The following is a 22,362-nucleotide window of genomic DNA, read 5'->3' as shown; positions in this document are numbered from 1 at the left end:
GGAGGTGATGGCAAGAGATGTGCCACTTCTCCTGTCTCAGTTTTATTGCCATTGAGTTTCCATAGAATTACTAGAGGTCACTAGAATTACCATGGACTGTTGGCAGTGGGTGCTCAGAGAGATGAAGTGGCATAGACAAATTACAAAAGAGACTCACCTCTGGCACATGGGTGTCGGAGGATCGCAGATTCTCTGAATGGCACAACATTGGCATTTCCAGGGGGAAGGACATTTGTGAAACCTTAAACATTAAAACTTAACGCCAAATGCAGTGAAATTTTACTTACACAGATCTAAATTCTTTCAATATCTTGAAGATTCGGCATGCACCTGAAAGCTCAAAAGAACGACTCTTAGCTGTCCTAGATTTTAATCCCCCGGATTCCAAATGTGTCCTTACAAATTTGAGGGGGACAATTATTTCCAGACTATGTAGAGAACTAATTGCCTGTATGCCAGATGCTGTGCAAGTCCTCAGGGACAGGTTGGAACTAGAGTTTGGCTCTTTGGATGATGAAGTCTAGTTGAAGTCGTCAGCCACTAGGGAATTGGTGATACCCACAAGACTCTGTATCATTCAATTCAAACATTTCCATAGAGTACACTTTAAACCTGCATGCCTCCATAAGATTGAGAAAAGACCCTGCCCAATTTGCACATGGTGTTGGGGGGGTGGGCATTTACATACATGGTTTGGGATTGCCCATTGATACAAAGGGATTCATGCAGCCTTGGCACTGGTGGTGGGGGTGAATTTTGTGGTAGAACCTAAAATGTGAATACTTGGGATAATGTCGGTTTGTGACGGCAACAGGTATACGAAGAAATTAGTGGTGCTGGGCCTAATGATTGCCAAAAGAGAAATAGCCCAATTGTGGACACTCCAGAGGCTCCTACTATATATATTGACCAGAGCAAAAGACTTTGCCGTAGAAGAAAGGATCTAATGGAAGCAGTGGTGGCCCTAAAAATGTATACAAAATTGGGATCCGTAGTGGACAATGTCTTAGTAAAGGCTGGCTGTAGTGTTCCAACATGGGTTGTACTGTGGATACCTCAAGACTGGCTACTACCTAGACATATGTGTTGTGTTTGTACTGGGAATTGTAATATATGAATGTTTCTTCCATTGATGCTTGTTAAAAATTTAGTTTCTGGTTGGAAGAGGTATGCACTGTGTCCAGGCAGGGACCACAATCCTAGTCAGGGTAAGTCAGATACACACCATAGGTTAAACTATGCTCACCCTGTGGTAGCTTGGCACAGAGCAGGCAGGCTTAACTCCAGGGGCAATATGTAATGTATTTGTTCAACACTTAAATCAGTAAAACAGTGAAAACACCACACAAAAAATAATGCACACCAGATTGGAAATATAGAGCTTAATTTAATGAACAAAACAAGACCAAAATGGCAAAACTCCAATAAGTAGAAGCTGAGATATTATTTTTTTTACAAATATCTGCCAATATAATGCTTAAAAGCTTAAGTGCTATTTGGGGCTATCTGGTCATGCCAGACTGGGTTACATCTGAAAAGATAGACTGACCACGATGGATTGTAGGTAGGATACAGGAACCTATCTTGGACTGCTGTAATCAGGTACCTTGGTTCAGGGTTGCATGGGCATCGAGGGAGGATGCGAGGAGCTATGCGAGGAACAGCTGAGTAGATGCATTGTTGTTGATCCTGGCAATGTAGGCAATGCATTGGTTCTAAACCGAGCATTCAGGAATGTGTCACTTCATACCCCTGAGGTGTAAGCAATGTGCTGTTGTGGAGCCGCGCAACCTGCGATGCAATGTCTCCTGAAGTGGTGATGAGTCAGCATCGAAGGAGATGCATCGGTTCTGACCAGTGCAAAGGCAGGGATGCATTGATTTTACAGTTGCAGCACTTTATACTCACTTCCAAGGGCCCAGGACTGGATAGGCACAATTTAACAGGGCAAGACTTGTAGCTAGCAAAGTCCAGGTACTGTTACTAGATGGAGAGAAGTCTTTGATGTCCCTGAGACTTCAGAATAGGAGGCAAGCCAGCAAGCTGTTGAAGCCCTTTGGTGCTGGGGTTGTAGAGATGCAGGTCCAGTCCTTCTCAGTCCCAAGTATGGCGGGCAGTAGGGCAGGCACAGCAGAGCAGGAGTCCAGCAGAGTGACAGTCCCTTCAGCAGCACAGCAACTCTTCTTCCTGGCAAAATGGCCTTAGGGCCAGAAGTGTTCTTGTTTGGTGGGATCAGAAGTCCAGGTCTTATACCCAGTGGTGCCTTTGAAGTGGGGGAAACTTCAAAGAAAAGACGTTTAAGTGCACAGAGTCCCTGCCCTGGTTCCAGACACACTATAGGGGGCTATGCAGCCCTTTGTGTGGGCTCAGGACATATACCATCCAGGTGTAAGTGTTAGGTCCTCCTTCCCATCCTGACCAGGATGGGCCATCGGGGTGTTGATTGTTTATCAGTCACATCTAAACTCCCTTTGTGTGTGGCTGTCTGGACAGAATGCACAAGAGGCCAGCTGTCACCCACCCAGACGTGTATTCAGAGACAGGCAGAAGGCACTGGATGGTTTAAAGTAAGAAAATGCCAATTTTCTAAAAGTTGCATTTTCAAAATTACAATTTAAAATCTGACTTCACCAGAAGATTCAGAAAGACACCAAAGTTGGGGGTCCCATCTCTTCACAATTGGAAATTACACTTAAAAAATGTAATAAGGCCATCCCAATGTTAACCTATGGAACAGATAGGCCTTGCAGTAGTGAAAAACGAATTTAAGAGTTTTTCACTACCTGGAAATGTAAAACTTAAAAGTACATATCCAACTTTTCAAATACACTGCACCCTGCCCTTGGGGCTGTCCATGGCTTACCTTACGGGTGACTTATGTGTATTAAAAAGGAAAGTTTGGGCCTGGCAAAAGGGTTAACTTGTCAGGTTGACGTTGCAGTTTAAAACTGCACACACGGGCTCTGCAATGACAGGCCTTAGCTATGTTTAAGGGGTACTGAAGTTGGTGGGACCACAATCATTGCTGCAGGCCCACCAAGAGCACTTAATTTACAGGCCCTGGGTACACATAGTGCACTTTACTAGGGTCTTACAAGTAAATTAATATGCCAGTTGTGGATAAGCCAATGTTACCATGTTTTAAGCAGGGAGCACATGCACTTTAGCACTGGTTGACAGTGGCAAATTGTCCAGAGTCTCACAGCCAGTAAAAAATGAAGTAAAAAAAACAGGAGTTCAGAGGGCAAAAAGTCAGGGGAGACCACTCTAAGGATACCAGGTCTAACACACACCGATGAAAGATTTTGGGGGTTGAGCTGTATAGTTTCAATTTTCATGTATGAGTAACAAATTGAAAATCTAATAAAAAAAGAAGAAAAAAAAGAAAAAGAAAATGTGTTTACAAATTGATAAACAGCTTTTGCTAACTTCACTCTGGGCAAAGTCGTACTGGCCGTACTGTGCATCAGGCATTTCTCCAGGAGGCTGGATGTGCAGGGGGCGGTTTTGTTACTGGGGGGGGGCGGTTTTGTAGCAGTGCAGCTGTTTTAAAAGCAATAAAAGTGCCTTGTATATCCAACAGTTTTCAGATTAACTTTCAGATTTAAAGTCAGTGATGGTCTATGGGCTGAGTGAGGTCTTAACCCGTGCCATGGCAGTAGGATTCACCAGAGATGCCGAGACTGCAGTCCCTACGACTTAAAAGATGGTGTGGCCAGAGAATCGAAATAGGCGGGATAGCTTAGTGGCTGTGTCTGCTGTAACGTTGCTTTGAAGCAATTGTTCAGACTCTCGAACAACATTAAATAGTGTGATGAAAATGGAAGAAGAAACAGAAGAATGGTAACGCCTGTTCCTTTTTCAGAATCCCAGACAATTAAGGAAAAATAATTGCTTTAAAAATGTATTGCATAAAACGGTTTCTGCCTCATACTGATTGCGGATATCCTGAAACTGGGTTTTACAGTTTGAATTCAGTATTCAATTCAACCAGGGCACTTCAACTTCCAGACGATCCCAGGAACGTCTACTAGAAATGTCTCTGCCTACAAAAAGTATTCTGCATCACCAAAAAGAAAAGTGAAGTCATATGCAGAATCCCCAAACCTAGGCAAGCACAAGCATGCTTGCCTGACAATCTAAGCCATCCTTGACACCACCACTGACGAGGGTGTTCACTAAAACAAGGAAGGCCAAAAAGATAGAGTGCCAATACCAGAACCTAGACCAACCCCAAACAATTAAGTAAACACCACCAAACACACAAATGAGCTAAGCCAACACCTTACACACTGCCCCCGCAGACCTTGCCTTTCTCAAAACAAATATTGCTGGACTGTAAAAAGATAAACCAGATTGGCACAAACTGAGAATCTACCTCAGTGTCAGCCAATGCAAAGTTCATCTTTTGCATCACCCAACTTATTGACAGCACACCACAAAAGGATCACGTTCCACATCACAAAATACCCTTGGCCCCTGTCATATCTTCCTCATGACATACAACAACCTTAGATGATCTCTAAGTCGTCTCCATCGGAGACGCCTTTGGTCAACAACCTTCAGCGATGACATGCGCTATTACAGTTTAGGTTCCAAGTTTCCTGTGCCAAGTAGTTCCTCCCACCCCCAAAAAATAGACGTGTAACGAAGATAAAATCATTTCAATCAAAATCGGTACATTGTGTCTACTTTTCACGGTGTGTATGGGCAAGACATAGAAAAACGTAAATCAATTTCAGCAAGATTTTTAAAGTTTGTTGTGGGATTCATCACGGAGAGCTGGCATCGGCTGTGCTTTTTTTAATCGAGTTTTCACAGCAGTGTGTATGTGGACGCTTTCATTGATTTATCTGGAGGGCTACATCCCTACAAGCCCCCTCTCTCTGCCCATGGAGTCTGTTGGCCATCTGGCTGTCAAGACAACGCAGGGGTTGTGACTGAAGCCGCTTGCCAGGGGGCGTGCTTGTCTCCGCCTCCTCCAAGTCTATAAGAGGGCAGACAGGGGCGCTCTCTCGTTCTAGGAAGAGCTGTTCTCACCGTGACCTCTGCCGCTGAACCTGCAAAGGTGAGGAGGCTTTGTGCGTACTGGGGGTACCGCAGGCGGCATTGACCACGGTGGGGGCGGTTCGTGTTGAATGGGTTACTGTAGGTGAATACTGCTCTTTTAATACTTCCTATGCTGCTGAAAAGAGAAAATATGAATTTGTGGACAGGAAGCCGTATAGGTACAGAGAGAGGACGAAATGCAGACAAAGATGAGGTTTGGTAAAATTACCCCCAGCTCGTGCGACTGCGCCGCAGCGATGCTGGCGCCGACAAAGGACCCCGATTACTGTTGACGTGCACAATCTAGACGCACTTTACCCGCAGCTATTCTGCGTGACAGACCCTTCTGCCTCTAGCCAAGAACTGATTACAACAGGCCTATTAATGTTCTGTCTTGATTTCCCCCATGCCCCCTTTGATGCAAATCTTACATGCCCGTGTTTTTTAAACATGACTCTTTGGTCCTTCTGAAATAAGATATATCTTTCTAAATACGTTTGTCTTATTCCTCTTAAAACGCCCCTCATGCCAAATTAGGTCTAATGGCAGATATAGTTATTAGCATTGTTGCTTAAAAAAACATCCTTTCTGGTTTCCAGAATTTTGTCAGGTGCTGTAAATATCCGCCCGGGCGGCCAAACGTCAGTCTTTCGTTCGCCCGCACAACGGCTATGCACATTCTTTTCCGTATTACTTCCATAAATAAGCGTCGATAAGCGCGTTCCTAACGGTACTTTGTAATGGATGTAATGTAGAGCACCTTCAATCAGCAATAACCGTTGGTTATCCTTTATCTCTAATGTAAAGGTAAAACTACTAGACCCAGAATGCAAAGTGAGGTTCCCTAACAGGCCAGGAGTGGCATATTCCAACATGACGTAGGTGGCACTGTGGTAGCGCTGCACTAAACGAACATTTAACTCTTTGCTAGCCCTAAAAGATTTGCTTCTGCAGTAAAATGTCATGACATTTTGAACCTTTATTTCTGATGTGTTGTTAGTAATAGAATGGGGAGGCAAGCCTCTCTCTAATAGCTCTACAGATATTATGCACCCACTAGGCAATGCAATAAACTAAAATTATTTGAACTCTCGTACTGACAGCTACATAAATTGTTTGTTCGCAATCTGTTTCGATGTAATCCCTTGACAGGCGCCTCGCCACCCTTCTCCAGAGCTGCGGGCAGATTCTGCTTGTTTCAACACTTGATTTAACCCCTGACGGTAACATTCAAACTGTTTTTTATCTTGGCTGTTCCCGTCGAGCCGAATATGGACCTTGTGACGTGTTCGACATTTGAAAGTGCTAAACTGGTCACTGGTATGATCCGACGGGTTCTCTTTTCGGCGGTTAAAGTTTGTATAAAATGCTCAAATATAAATTATAATTTTGACTTTTGTGAAATTATACTCTATAAAGAGAAACAAACGCAGACTGCGGAAAGTGTGCAAAAATATCTGCCTCAGCGCAGTGTCTCAACCGGAATCAGACTCGGTCCTGAGGTGGCTGCCCCGGGATTATTTGGAAAGTCCCCAGATTGCTAAAATCACCAGGGTTGTATCAATGTCCGAGAGCTCTCCTTAGAAGTGTAGTGATGGTGTAACATACCTACAGAATGGTAACTTGCACTTTTCACCATCCGGGACTTGCCCCGAAATGGTTACAACTGAGACTAGTAACTTAACCACGTCTTCCAACAGATGGGTCTTAGGTTTGGATGGATCGGGGCATTAACTGGTCTACCTTTTGCAAATAGATATGTTTATTATTTTTATAGTCTGTTTTTACACAAATGTGAAATGTACGATCCATTCCTTGGTGGTAGGGTTTACTTTGGAAGGCGATAATGGCGCTCAGAAATTAGACTAAACTAAATGAGCCTCGGGTGTGAGATCCTCCCGCCTCTCCTTTAGTATATTTCACTTTTAGCACATTTAGGTCTCACTCGGCATCACAGCTGCCTGCAAGACCTATTGTTTCCAGCTGCCTAAAATATCTACAAAAGGGGTTTTAACTTCACCCAGAGGAGTACTATCTCACCTAATGCTATTGAGGCTATTTTGCGAATCATTTCACGTCCTATGGAGTGCTTACATTGAATGCACGAGGGACTTTTTTTCTACATAGCTGAAGTACACTGTATGTCGTTTTTTCCACTGTTTTTCATTGTAACTGGCTTTTTAAAATATTTTGGTCAGCACCCAAATAGTAACCAGGCCTATTGGCTTTGCTAAAGTTCAATTTATTTTGTTCTAGCAGTCTTTTGTTTTTTTCTGTTTTTTATTGATTTGATTAATTCCTTTTCTATTTGAGATTTTTAATATTCAGAATTGTTTTTAATGTGCCAGTTATTAGGGTTCCCTTGATGTCACTTACACACTTCAGTACAGGCTTATGCTTAAATGATCATGTCATATCAACGATGCTCGTCTTCTGTGGCACTGCCTTTTTGTACTAGCAAATTGGTTGTAAGATAAGTCGATATGAGACGCCCATGAAGTGCACAGGCGCATGGGGAATACACATGTGATTTTATCTGAGTAGGTTTTGTTGTGTTTCTGGAACCTCCTTTGGATTCTTGGGATGGAGTTGGCATATAGGTGTGCCTGTCTGAGTCAGTGTACCCGACACAGCAGATCTTGTTAAGCGTGGCCTTTAACTCTGCCTTTGAGCCTCAAAAACCGTAATTACTTTCTCGTCTCTGACCCATCCTGTTCTGTGGTAAGTAAGCCTAGAGAACGCGGTAAAGTGCCAGCATCTATGAAAAGAGTGAAATGTCTGCAAGTCCACAGAAGTCGTGATTGTGCAATAAATGTACCAGGGAGATGGTGTCTAAGGTAGTTCAGTGGGCTAATGTATTCACTGCAGAGATTGTTTTAACCTGAAGGTCAGTGTGAGATCACGCCAAGACTGTGCAATCTCCCCTGATGAGGTATATACATTGAGATGGTTAATTCCTGCTGTTAGTGACTAGACAATACATTTCATAGTGCATGCTTTTGCAAGTAACTTTTCTCAAGCAGACTGCAGTGGGATAAAGAAATAAGCCAGTTCACAGGTGGGGTTTAATCAGGTGCTCTACATTCAAAAGCCAGTGACAAGTAACCTTTTGTAGATGTATCCTCTGTCACAGAAGTGATGGGATCCTGGCTGAAGAGCCCTTTAGACTTGATCTTGAAGCCCAAGATGAACACATAGTTTGAATGGAAATATTTGAGTGCTACGTGTGAGGTTGGAATGATCAAATTACATCTTCTGGTAGAAAATGTGGCAATGATAAGTCTCTGATGCTACTTTTATTGGGCTAGTTCACTCGTGATGTTAGTTTTTTTAGCCTAACTGCAGATTTTCTACAATAAATACAAGCCTGGTTCTTTAAATTAGTAGAGGACGGCTGCAGGCATATATGTAAGCACAGCAATCAAGTGCCTTCAGATTAGTGGTCAGCCTTGAAGTAATGTGCCCGTCAAAGCTTTGCCCCAGTGGACAGGACTTTGGGACGTCTGCCCTACCATGCCAGCACTGCGCCTCTCCTCGCCGCTTTTCACCCCACATCTGCTTGCATATGAATATTTCACAGGGTTTGTACAGATTGTGTATTTGTAAAGCTCACTATCACCAGCAAAGGTGACCTGGCACTGAGCAGGTGTGCGTGCCTAACCCTGCCTACGGTAGGTTAGTCATTTCAAAAGCCAGGTCTTCAGCTTTGCTTCTTGCAGGATCCAGAAGAGAGGCAGAGGCTCTAATCTGGTGCGGGAGGCCGTTCCACAGTTTAGGAGTGATATAAGAGAGCACCCGTTCTCCTGATAGTTGTTTATGGGTCAGATGTGTGCAAGTAGGTGTCTTGTGAACCAAGAGGTGCCTGGGCGGGTTATGGCAGGAGATGTACAGGTAGGTGGAGCCTAAGTTGTATAGTTCAGAGTGTGTGTGTGTGATGAGTTTGAATTGAGCACATTTGTGTATGAGGAGCCTGAGGTATGATGTGTGTTCTGTGAGGGAGGTTGAGGATAAGTCTGGCCACTGAGTTCTGGATGGTTTGTAGTCTTCTCGTGACTTGCTTAGCGATCCCAGCTGTCACAATTTACACGTTGCTTGAGCCTGGAGTCCGCTGAACGAGTGACGAGGTTCTTGTTCTTGAATGTTCGGCCTTGGCCCAGGTAGGGGCGACTTTCTGGTAGCCAAGGTGCTGCAGGCGATAGGAATGCCAAGGGCAGTCTGTGTCCTTCAGAAGTAGTGCCAGAGGGAAAAAAAACCCTAAAAAGGGGAAAAAACCTCAAAAAGGAATTTCCTGGAATGAGAGCAAAATTCAATATGCAAAATATAAGATCAGAAATGAACAGGAAGGCACCGGAACAAAAGTATAACCAGTATCTGACACAAAGGAGAAGGAGCGAAGACACCATCCAAACAGAAAGTGTTGCAGCGCAAGGAGGAAGAGAATCACAGCCCTTAAATACCCATAAAACAGGAAGCGATCAACATGAAGTGCAAAGACATCATATTGGATAGGGAAAAAGACATACAAAGTAAAAGACAAGGAACCATAGTTAGTAGGGAACCAATGCATGCTGGGAAGAGAGGGGAATAATGGGAAAGAGTGAAAAACATAAAGGGAAGAACAAACGAAGGCAACAGAAAAAGGACAACAATAACAGGTAAGTGGGGAAAGGTTATTGGTGCAGGGAGGCGTGCTGTGCCGGAAAGAAATGAGGCCCCATGCCCATTTTGGGGCCTCGAATGCAGCAAGAAAGACTGGAGGCGCGGTGTGTTTTTAGGTCAAAGGGATCTAGTTACTAAAAACATGCAGCACGTGGTGCCAAAATGTGAAAGACCCCTTAGAAAGTTAAGTGGCAACCTTTTAGTTGCTGATTGCTGTACTTGTGTTAAAATGGCACAAGTGAATTGACTCTGACCATAGAGTAATAATGTTGGATACAGTGACAAAACAGTGTAGTGAAACGACCATAGAATTTACTAGCTTGGGCCTCATAATTTAACTTTTGTTGTCGCATAATTGTATCAATCCTCCTGCATGACCTGGCCCTCCACTATCACATAATACCAGTGTCCAAGCTTAAGTGCCTCAAATTTTTGACTGCCACAGAACAACTGCTTTCTATGGCTGGCTTTTTACCTCCCATCTCTAAAATAAGTGGGAGGTCAAAACAGTGAAAAAGATGGACCCAGTGCATTCAGGAGATTGGGAAAAATAGTCTGCTTAAATCACATCAAAAGCCTCTTGGCCATGGTGACAATGGTCTGGATGGGACAGAGCAGTAAATGCATGTGCCACGCATTTCCTCCCACATTGTGGCATAGATGGATTACTGAAAAGATGGCATCTTTACCCAGAACCTCCTTTGCCTCTTACAAAGGCTGATCTCGTGTATGCATCAGATTAACAAGGTTGTCTCTGGAGTACTCGGCCATTCACAAGGACCTCGGATCAGGGGTGATGGCATTACCCAGCAAGTTACATTGCAGCTCAATACAAACTGAGCTAAACTGTTGTGGGCAAAATAACTGCGCCTGGTAGGCGACGCACGCTTTTCTGCACGTCGCTGTACATTTTAGAGCACTGCTCAAAATGTATTTGTATTTTTGCTGGATTCTGACCTTTAATGTCCCAACAACTCCAGGAAATCTACTTATATAAAAATAAGCAAAATAGTAAACTTTTTTTAAATATAAATTGTCGTTTTAATAACCCTATGATTTTATGAAGTACTGTAAATAACAGACACTGCCCAATTTTGAGATTGTGAAAGTGGTGACCTCGAAAAGATAGTGGGCTGAGCTAGCCATGCCAGGATTTGATTTCGTAACCTGTAGATCAGTCGCTGCCTATTTAACCATAGGAGGGACAGGGAGATTACATGGTCTAGTGTAGTGTCTCCCTAATAGTAATACAAATCCAGAAAGGTACACTTTTCCAAAGGCAAAGTCAGGGATCCACTAGGCACTTTCTAAAAATAGAAGCAAGAGCCCTCACACATCCACTGGATGTCATGCTTCATCATAGGGCTTGCTCCTCATCAGACTGGCGTTGCAATGTCTGACGAGCTCCAAAGGGGGGCTCTTTGCCGGAGAGCTTAATTTGAAATGTGTGCCAAGCTAAAAACATTTAGGGCATTCCTCTGCCTAATGTTTTTAATCTTGTCCGAGATTCATCACAATCAATAAAATATATGGGGTTTTTAGGTTCTCGAGCCAATTTATTTATTTTTTCTCTCCAGCTCCCCTCCTAGTGTAGGTTCAAATTGATCCATACATTTTTTCAGCTTGGCACGCATTTCAAGTTAAGATCTCCAGCAAAGAGCCCTCCTGTGGGGCCCGTCAGACATTGCAGCGCCAGTCTGATGAGGAGCAAGCCCTATGATGAAGCATGACATCCAATAGATGTGTGAGAGCTCTTGCTTCTATTTTTAGGAATGCCTAGTGGATCTCTGCCTTTGCTTTTGGAACAGTGTACCTTTCTGGATTTGATCAGTCGCTGTCAGCTGTGTTTAACTCACTGAGCCATCTCACTGGCTTAACTCATTACATTCGTCACATTGTCTTCCTGTATATCTTTCCCACAGTCGTGTGTCTGGGATGCTATGCTCATGGTTTGTATTACAAACAAGAACAATAAGGCCATCTTGCCCGTTTTGTTGAACAAAACAAGTGTAGTTTGATTGCAGTGGGCTTCCCAGAAACCTGCCCAAGTAAAAAAGGAAGATCATCCTAGAGTCATTCTGGAGTCATCTGATGACTTCAGCTGTGCTATTCCCGCAATTATCTGGGGAAGTCATCCCAAGCCACCCTGAAGTATGTGTATAGGGCGAAATATTTAAATGAGTTGACTCTAGAGTCATCAAAGAAACTACTCCATGATGGCTTCCCGATTACTTAACAGGAAAACATGTGATGATCTTTTACTACTACAGAATGATCCCATGATGATTTCTGGACTAGTCTGTATCACTCCACGATGGGTTCCTAATTACTTCCGTGGAAAACATGTGATGATCATTTACTACTGTGGGATGATCCCATGATGATTTCAGGATTAGATTGTATCACTCCAGGATGATCCTATGAGTAGTTCATGATGGGCCGTACTATTACAGAATGGTCTTGATATGACCGCAGAACAGGACTCTCTTACTCAAGGATGATCCCATGATATCTTTAGAATGGGACTGTATTAGTCAGTGTTGATTTCACGATGAGGATGTATTACCCTACAATTGGTTCTGGCTGCATTACTTCATGGCAATTTCAGTATGGGTATGTATTATTTTAGGATGATCTTGAGTAGTAATGGGTAAACCTAGTTTGACATATTCAGGAAGTTAAGAAATCCACAGTTTTATTAATGTGTTGGCTGAGCAGAATACTACTAGTGCCATTCAACCCCTATGGATGTTTCAACAACAGTTGTGCCTATGAAACGTTCTGTTAGTAACTTCATTTAGTCGGTACGTGTTTGGCATTTTTGTAATAAAACTCCATTCGTAAACATCATCGGAACATTTCTCCAGGTTAAAATGTACCTCTATATTGTTGAAGAATTCGACCTTTGGCCTACCGTCACAAGGTCTGATTTACCAAGGAGCATTAAATGGGCACATATTACTTTAAAATGCATTGGCTGTCTATTTGGAAAACCCTTCATCCCAGTGGTCAGGCTCTTTGCAAGTCTATTTTAAGGTGCAAGGTGCATAGTTTAGGTAGCCGTACTTCCTTTTCTGCGGGTTTCTGAAAAAGTTCTCCCTTATTTAAACTTCATAGGCAGCTTTAGTTTTAGAACTGCTAATGAATAGGACTGTGGAACTTGCAGTAGAGGGGGCACGAGCCAACAAGGGAGTGCTCAAGATCCTCTAATGACATTATAATGAGTATTTAGGTCGCTATCCTTTTGGAGCACCAGTATGTATTCACGTTATGTTTGTACGGATGATCACCTTTTCTCAAGTGGTTACATTTTTATTTGTTCTGGCAAACACTTTAAAACGTGAGAGGTGACACGGAAGTCTGTCACTGTAATGAACTGCTTATGTTTTTTAACTTATCTATTTTAGGGCCGTTGTGCAGATTTCTTGGTATGATTAACCAAATCTAGTTTGACTGACTGTAAAGTGTTTGATTTATAGTTTTAATTTTGTATTAAATAAAAATACTGCCTGCAATGCAGCATAACATTACCTCAGTTAGGCTAATGGCCAGACACTCCACAATACGTGTTGTGCATTACTGCTAGACTTGTCAGCCATAGGGTGGTCTTCCCTCAAAGGTTTTGCCTTATTATTCCTGTTTTTGCTGAATTCATTTATATTGACCTTAGGACTCTGCACATTTTACCATTGCTAGCTAGTGCTAAAGTGCTTGTACCCTCCTTTAAATTGTAAAATTGTCTTGCACCCTATTGGCACACTTAGTTTACCTGTAAGTTCCTAGTAAAGTGGTACTACCTATACCAAGAGCATCTGAATTAAACACTGCTAGTGGGCCTACAACATTTATTGTACCAACCACTTAAATAGTCTTACCAAACGTGTCAGGTCTGCCATTGCAGCCTGGGTGTAGTTTTAAACTGTCATTTCAACCTGGCAAGAAAAACCTTTTGCCAGGTCTAAGCCTTCTTGCTTTGATGCATGTCATCCTAGGACATGTACTTATAACTTTTTCATGTCCTGTAAGTGATAAACTACTAAATTTGTTTTTCACTCCAGCAAGGCCTGCCTCTCCACTAGGATAACATTGGGTTACCTTATCACATCTAATAAGTGATATCTTTCACTTTAAACCAGGTAGGTATTGTAGAGTTTGGTCTCAAAAGATGTTTAACTTTAAACCCTCTTTAATGGTAAAGTCTGATTTTAAGTCACTTTTAGAAAGTTGGCATTTTCTCGTCCCAACTCTTTTGTGCCTACAGCCTGTACCCTTGTTCTCATGAATTAGTGTAGCTGGCAGTTGGTCTTTGTGTATTACTCCCAGACATTGAGACAAATGAGAAATAGTTGTTGGCAGGATGGGCCATCTCTGACTTGATAGGATGGCAAAGCTGTCACCTACCACACTTGCACATCACAAAGACTCTGCCTTGGCCCACTCACAAAGGGTTTCACACTTGTCTTCTGTGCCCCCAGACAAGCTGGGGGCCAGGTCAGGGCAGGGAGGCAGGAAATTCCAGACACCTCTATTGAGGGAGGACTTCGGAAGTTTGTATTACTTCAGAGTGGGCGCCAGGTATAAAGGTTGGACCCTCAGACCCAACTCTTCAGTACACGTCTGGTGCTGTGGAAGACTCAAAATTACTGATGTGCTGTTCTGCTGCAAGAAGGACCACCGTCCTGCTGCCTGAGTGAGAAGAACTGCCAGAAATTGGATAACTGATAGAGGGGAGTGAAACCTTTCTCAAGCATCAACCACAATTTGTAACCGGATGCAGTCACAAGCAAACCCTAAATTAATCTGTGCTCAACCATCGGGTACCCTGTGGTCAAGCCCTGTAGCCAACCCTGCAGCCGTGTCTTATTTAATAGAGGAGTGTGGCAGCATGGCCTTTGTCCCTAAGCCTTCTCATGCCCCAGGACCCTATCCTCTGGGACCTCTTTGTAATAGGTGGGTGCCCCAGTGCCCACAGAGGGCACTCACCACGCAACACGTTGGGAGCCATGGAGCACCAGGGCCCCTGTGGCCCCAGCTTGGTCTCCCGATAATGCACAAGCTGGCATCGCTCCCAAAGGGAGCAGCTGTTTCTACATGCTCCCTCTGAGAGGGAGCAATATGTGTTCTGTTTCCCTGCCTGAAGTAATACGGGCAGGGTAACAGAAAACAAGTCTGCTCCCAGCTAATGGAGCGTGTCAAAGCTCTCAACGAGTAAGAGCAGCCTTGTGTTTGCTCTTTTGGCAGGAGATTCAGAAATGTGCCCGCCAGGTGGGAGCAGACCTATGTTTCCCTGCCCGCAGTAGTGCAGACAGGGAAACCAGGCCTTGGGGGCGGGGGGGAAGGTTGTTTGGGGAATCAGGGTATCCATACCCTGCCCCATTTTTTTTTAACTTCCCATTTTTGGTAGGACCCAAAACTGTGTCCAGAGTTCATAGGGCTCGGGACGGTCTTCCCAGTCCTAAGTTGGCTACCACCACTTCTGGTTGATTTGGTAACAGCCTACGGGTCTCAGCATCTCAGGTGGGCAGAGCTCACTGTATGCGGAAGACAGGAAAGATATAGGGAGGGCTGGCAGGCTGCCGTGCTCCTCACTGGCACTTACCTTGGCAGCTGCCGGTATGATCCCATGCACCTCAGTTCTTTCCCTGGGGAGAAGGGACGAGGAGGTTCTCTGGCACCCACCATTACCAAAATCACTCTTCGTCCTCTAGTGATGGTTCATTGGATATAGCTTCCCAATCCAAGTTGGCAGCGGTCCTTAGACTATTAGATTTTCCCAATCCATTTTTGTTTCACCCTTTCTGATGCCATTTCCTATTTTTTGTGGTGTAAAAGAAACTCTGAATTCTTTTTCCTTGTGTCGCAATGCTTTGGCAGTCTTGTAGTTGGCCTCTTTGCTCATAACTAGTTCCAGTGATATCTGGATCCTGTTTGGTGTTGTTTCTCCCTAGTATTCCTGCATGTTCTTCAGCCTACTCCTTGTCACTGGTCTGTTCCCTGGGTTCCTCACCTGCTACTGGATCTTTTGATCTGCTCTTGGATTTCTGTGCAATCCTTGGAGGTTTTTTGCCCACTGGGGTTTTCTCTGGCAGGGACTTTTGTGGAAGGTACTGTGTGCTTTGGCGCTGTCTTTTGCTGGTGGCATTAGGACTACTAGAAGGGATCGCCCAAACCTCTGGCAGACCAGGACTGTTAAGACCTGGTAATCCCAATCTAATTGCTGCTAAGGAAATACAGCAAGGCTTCCGTCTCCAGGGGACAACATGCAAATCCTCTGCAGCGTGATAGATACACATTTTTTAACCTTAATTGCTCAAACTCCTAAACAAATTTACACCAAAACACAGAAAGTACTCTTTCTGGACCAAGATGTTGCTTTCTTCCACATTTAGTGTAAATCTTTTCAGCAGTTTTGCCTGTAGCTGTCCGAAGTTCCAATGAGAAATGAATAGGGAGAAAGTTTTTGTGGGACCCCCATTTTTATCAGCCCCACTTGACTGATCACCGTGAAACGTTCCTCGTGCAAACTAGTAAAAAAGTAGCACTTTCTTGGAAAATGTTATGGAGATTTCTCAACCAACGCCAACGTTATTAGTAACTTAAAAAAGGCATTTCCTATTGAAATATGATCCTTACTATAATCTACCCAGACTATAGACGTACACTTATCTTCTATATAATTACCATTTTGTCCTAGAGGCATGCACGGCAAAAACATGCCTGGTAAAGGCTTTGCATGGTAATGTACCCTTGTAAAAGCGATTTCCCATGCTGTTCAATATTTGCAAAGTCAAATGGCAATACCGTCTGGCTTTGCCAATGCTTGTTGAGCTTTAGGTTTAGTTTTGGTGGCAGTGCAGAGCCGTTTTTAAGCTTTTGACCAGAAAAATGAAAATTACTGTAGAAATTTTCATTTTATGTATAATGTTATGGAAATAGAGTGTAACATAAAGGCCATTTAGCTGAAGACCATCAATGATCGTATCTGTCTGAAGCTTTATAAGTAATAATTAGTAATGATTAGCAATGGAGTCTTTAAATAAATAAAGCTTGCTTTCCTACTACACACATCTACCAGATTTCGCGAAGACTTTAATAAATACGACTATTTTCTGCTCAGAAAATGTTGTCTTACTGCACCAAATTCTGATCTATTCATGAATTGGACTGTAAAATGTACTCTCAATGAAGGTATTTGTCATGACATTTAACTACTGCATAACTTGAGGTACAAGAGCATATAGATAAGGTCTTATGTAGAGTGAGTGGTGATTACTCAATAATTTTGCCAGTACTAAAACACCAATAAGGCACCCGAAATGCCTTTGCGTCAGTCACCTCTCTTGCTTCGATGGCAGCAGGACCAAAGCTTTTGTCTCTTCCTGTGATGTATTAGTTGGCACAAATGTGTCATATCGCTTCTCCTAGTTCTAACATTTTGGTAAACCTATCACCATGACGGTGGTTTGCTTTGCCTTAGCCACTCACACTGCTTTACCCAATCAAAGCCCTAATGACGCTGATCTAAAAAAAACTATTTTGACTCACAGATACAAAGCATTGCATAGTCAGAGTGCAGATACTTTCCAGGACAGCCGTAGGAGGATATATCCGCCTCGGTTGCATGGGACTGTTGAAGATTAACTTGGAAGGGTGGGTGTAGGCCAATGACTCGAGATTACTTTGCTCGTGTGTGAGCAAACATTTCTTTCCTAATACTGTGTTTTACAGTTGCAGTCCTGGCTGCTTTGGGCTGATCCACTTCAGTGTCTTTATAGCACAATCTGCGTGCCTTATTCCAGGTAGAAAGTGCATTATAAGCTGGTTCATGACTTTGACGAATTTGCTTGCAGTAAGATGATATTTGGGAAATGAGTGCCCTAGAAAATAGGGAAAATGTAATGGCAGTTGTATAAATTGTTCATATAGCACATTTTAATACTGCAGAATTCCTGGTCTGATGCGGACCATGAAATCACTTACAAAAGAATTTGTTGAAGCATGTCTTCGGGCCAACCTTACTTTAGATGCAAGGTCAAACGGCACACTGCCATATATGGGAGGGGAACCCTGGAAAATCATTTTCTAAAGCAAGAACATTTACATCATTCCACAGTAATCTGTATTTATTTTGGCTCCTTCTTTTTTGCCATTTGAGCGTGAGGTTTCCTGTTAATCTTTTCATTGATTCGACCCCACCTTCTTCACTAAAAAAAATACCTTAATTGTTCAACTTCCAACATGCACTGCAGGCCCTCAAGACAATGTTTCATTTGCCTTCATTTAGCATGGACAGTTCTTCTGCAGGAAAGTTACTGGTTTGTCGAGAACCTATTTTTTTTGGTCTCAGATGTCTTAGGAGTTTCATAGGGATGCTTTACAGACATGCCAACGGTACTGGAAGTGACATTAACCTTTGATACCAATGATATGACAGGATTGACCCCCTTACCCTACACTGTGCCCCTCAATGCCCACATAAAGGCAAATGAGAGCCTAGGTGTAAAGGTAAGGTGTTAATGACAGTGATAAAGTATACTTTGAAAGCCTTTTTAGATAGAGCCTACTAGATAGTGCAGGACATTATGTGGGCTTGCAAAGAACACATGGGGGCTTGAAAGCAAAAAATTCCTTACCATTGGCTGGCTTTCATGTCATGCCTGTTTGCCTGTTCATTAGTGTTCCAGCCTGTCAGTCTTGCCTGTCACTCCCATGGAGCATTGCCTCTTTACACTCTTGATTGGTGTCTTCTATGCTTGCACTGCTTGCTTTTCAAGGACTACTTTTTTCTTTTTGGTTAAGCGCTCTCATGAGTGCATGTTTTTTCTAGCTGTCTCCTTTGTGTGCTTCTCTCCCACTGCACTCTAATGCTTCACCTCCTTCCCTTCCTCCCCATGCTGCAGTCACCGGCATGTACTCTCCCTTGCATTCTCTCCTGTCTGCCTCTTCTGCGCCCGCAACACGTTGCTCTTAGCTGCTACTTCTCTTCCCCACCCGCGCCCTCCATGCTTTTTTCCACCCAATGTTGCTTCCACAACTCCCATTGCTTCCTACACACCACTTTAAAATAAAAATGCTTTAATGGATCGATAGCTTAACAACAAAACAGAAGAAAAACATCTGCATCATTTATAGATTCATGCATGGTGCACAAATTTACAAAATGGCACATGTTGGCATGTCAAAGGCCTTTTGCTTTAGACTTTAGCCATGCTTCATAGCATTGGGGATGCTCATATACTTACTGTTCCTCATGCTGTTTCCATGACCTATAGCACCAAGAGTACCAGACTATGCCTTGGTACCACGGTATCTTAGCAATGTCTAATTTGAGTCAAATGGGTTTTTTGTGTGTACTATTAAATTAAGACTTTGTAGGAGTGGGAAATATATTCCAAGTAATGCAAAACTGTGCCCATTTTGATGGAGACCTGAATGAATAAGATGTTTATGCTTTTCTGTTTCTAAAGCTGCCTTTTTTTGTTATCTTTTAAGGAACATGCTTCGTCTTCTGCTTCCACGAGCAACTGGCCTACGCCCTGCCGTAGCACAATTTTCCACAGCCGCAGTTCCGAATCCACAGACTAAGCCTGATGTCCATTATGACAAACTCTTCATAAACAATGAGTGGAGGGATGCAATGAGTGGGAAAACTTTTCCAACCATTAACCCTGCAACCGGAGAGATAATTGCCCATGTAGCTGAAGGAGACAAAGCTGATGTCGATCTAGCAGTGAAAGCTGCCAGAGAAGCTTTTAGGCTGGGTTCGCCATGGCGGCGCATGGATGCCTCTGAACGTGGGCGTCTTCTAAATCGCTTGGCTGACCTTGTGGAAAGAGATCGAGTGTACTTGGCCTCTCTAGAGACCCTAGACAATGGGAAACCATTCACGGAATCCTATGTCTTGGATCTGGATGAAGTCATTAAGGTATTCAGATATTTTGGGGGTTATGCAGACAAATGGCACGGGAAGACCATCCCAATGGATGGTGACCACTTCTGTTTCACTCGACATGAACCAGTAGGAGTCTGTGGTCAAATTATTCCATGGAATTTTCCTCTAGTAATGCAGGGATGGAAGCTTGCCCCTGCTCTGGCTACTGGTAACACTATAGTGATGAAAGTTGCAGAGCAAACCCCTCTCTCAGGTTTGTATTTTGCCTCCCTAATCAAGGAGGCTGGATTTCCACCCGGGGTGGTGAACATCCTCTCAGGATATGGGCCAACAGCTGGTGCTGCTATAGCACGGCACATGGATATCAACAAGGTTGCGTTCACTGGTTCTACTGAAGTTGGTCATTTAATACAACAGGCAGCCGGTGAGACCAATCTGAAGAGGGTTACTTTAGAACTTGGTGGCAAGAGTCCAAGTATTGTTTTAGCAGATGCAGACATGGAGCATGCAGTTGAGCAGTGTCACGAAGCATTGTTCTTCAACATGGGACAGTGTTGCTGTGCTGGGTCTCGAACCTTTGTAGAAGAGCCCATCTACAATGAATTCCTAGAGCGGTCCGTAGAGAAGGCTAAAGAGAGAAAAGTGGGCAATCCCTTTGAATTGGACACTAAACAAGGGCCTCAAGTTGACAAAGAGCAGTTTGAGAAAATTCTCGGTTACATTAAAAGTGGACAAAAAGAAGGTGCTAAACTCATGTATGGTGGTGAGCGCTTTGGAGAAAAGGGTTTCTTTATTAAGCCAACAGTGTTTGGTGATGTAAAAGACAACATGACGATTGCAAAGGAGGAGGTGTTTGGCCCAGTGCAACCAATATTCAAATTTAAGAAGATTGAGGAAGTTATTGAAAGAGCCAACAATACCAAATATGGTTTGGCAGCTGGTATCTTCACAAAGGATATCGACCGAGCTTTAACTCTCATACAAGCTTTGCAGGCTGGCACAGTCTGGGTGAACACATATAATCTCGTCACTGCCCAAACACCCTTCGGTGGGTTCAAGGAATCCGGCAATGGAAGAGAGCTTGGAGAAGACGGGCTTAAAGCTTACACAGAAGTGAAGACTGTAACCATCAAGATTCCCCAGAAGAATTCCTAAACTCCCACTGTCGATACACTGTGGTCATGGGTATAAAAATAACACTTTCTAGGTTTTTTTCTGTTACCTTTATTAATCCACTGTACTCCCTTTTCACATCCTAAAATGTTGACCTTGTTCCATTTCGTACATTTTCTACATTTCCTCCCCTATGCTGCCTAGCTGTTTACAAAACTCATACGAACCAGCTGATAAATGATACTCTTTATTGACTTTACTGTAGACTGAAGCATGTCATTGTGGGTCCCAGTAAACGTTCGGAAGGGAACAGAGTTGAAATGTACCGGAGTTTACTTTTGTTTAAAACACTTGCCTTCAATGTCACTCTAAATGCTCTTGTTTCTACTTTACTTGTGACTCTGTCGTTATCAGACTATCCTTTATTATTGAATAAAAGTGGGTGAGTACACGTTTTGGCGTGTTGCTGGTTTATGTGTATATAAATCAGTGCTTTTTGAAGCACTGGAGCTTATGCATTTCTTCCATTTTAGGGATGGTGTCTAGGAACAGTTAAATAGCATGCTATTTCTATGTATAGAATTTTGAGAACAAGATGTCTGAGGTTAATACCAAGGCAAAGTTGCACATTAGGTAGCTACGCAAAAATATATTCTTCAAGAGTTGGTGTGTACAGGACAAAAAGGAAACTAACTATAAGGGTATCTTCCTTGTAAGGTATACATCTGAAGTATGTATTGTGGAACATGGAAGACAGTGACACGAAGAGAAAGAGGGAACTCCTGCAAGTACCCTTGTAACTCTTAAACTTAATGTTTATTAACATTGACACGTCTTGCGTTTTTACTTTCACCTCTGCATATAGAGATTTTTTGTATTGTAGTTCCATTGGCAAAGACTTTATCTTCACTGTTTCATTAACCCTTTAGATGCTGAGGTGTTTGTGGACTTCTATGCTGGAGCTTCTTTCAAAACAACTGGCATTACGGTGGTCAAGCACATATACCTCTTTGTTCACCATTGCAAACATTTTTTGCACAATGAGTCTATGTGCAAACCCCACATCAGTATATCAAAATAATTTGTTCAATGTTGGCTTGCACTTCTCAAGTGGACAAACCTAAATCCCGGCAAACTACCCAAGGAAATTTTGCCATGAATGCCTGAGTCCAGCAATATCAAATGTGTGGAGTGTGGCCTGCACAATCAGTTATGTAATATTGGCACAGATCACAACATTATAGCAGTATCTTTGTTTATGGAGCACTGTTTATTTGATGATAGATAAACTCAGGATTATATGATAAGTATAACACCTTTATAACTCCTAAATCTGTATGGACTACAGAGCTATCAGTGCAAGCTAGATCCCCATTTACCTGATTGGCAGGCCGGTAAAGCACTGAGTCTGACATTTGTCAGATTTTTTTGCTATTTGTTCACATTAATTTCTTTATTGTTCTTTCGGGTTTATAACCTATTAAACACAGTACATATACATTTTACCATTCACAAATAAAAAATCTGAATAACCAGTTCATCTTAATTTATCCACAACTAAATATAAAATGTATAACCTTAGAGTTGAAGTAAAAATCTTAGTAGGAAGCCTCATTTTGAAAACATGATAATTCTGCTAGTCTCCTGCA

At 42.9% G+C, this 22,362-nt stretch overlaps 1 protein-coding gene across 1 annotated transcript; it reads left to right on the top strand.

The window, feature by feature from the left end:
* Positions 1-4,965: 4,965 nt before the first annotated feature.
* ALDH1B1 (aldehyde dehydrogenase 1 family member B1) lies at positions 4,966-21,164 on the top strand. Its single transcript, XM_069236479.1, has 2 exons — positions 4,966-5,068; positions 19,201-21,164. The coding sequence occupies exon 2, from the start codon at positions 19,205-19,207 to the stop codon at positions 20,753-20,755; it is 1,551 nt and encodes a 516-aa protein (XP_069092580.1). The 5' UTR covers positions 4,966-5,068; positions 19,201-19,204; the 3' UTR covers positions 20,756-21,164.
* The last annotated feature ends 1,198 nt before the right edge of the window (positions 21,165-22,362 follow it).

The sequence above is a fragment of the Pleurodeles waltl genome, chromosome 1_2 (assembly GCF_031143425.1).
Source record: "Pleurodeles waltl isolate 20211129_DDA chromosome 1_2, aPleWal1.hap1.20221129, whole genome shotgun sequence".
Classification (NCBI taxonomy): Eukaryota; Metazoa; Chordata; class Amphibia; order Caudata; family Salamandridae; genus Pleurodeles; species Pleurodeles waltl.
This window is presented reverse-complemented; position numbering and strand designations above follow the sequence as displayed.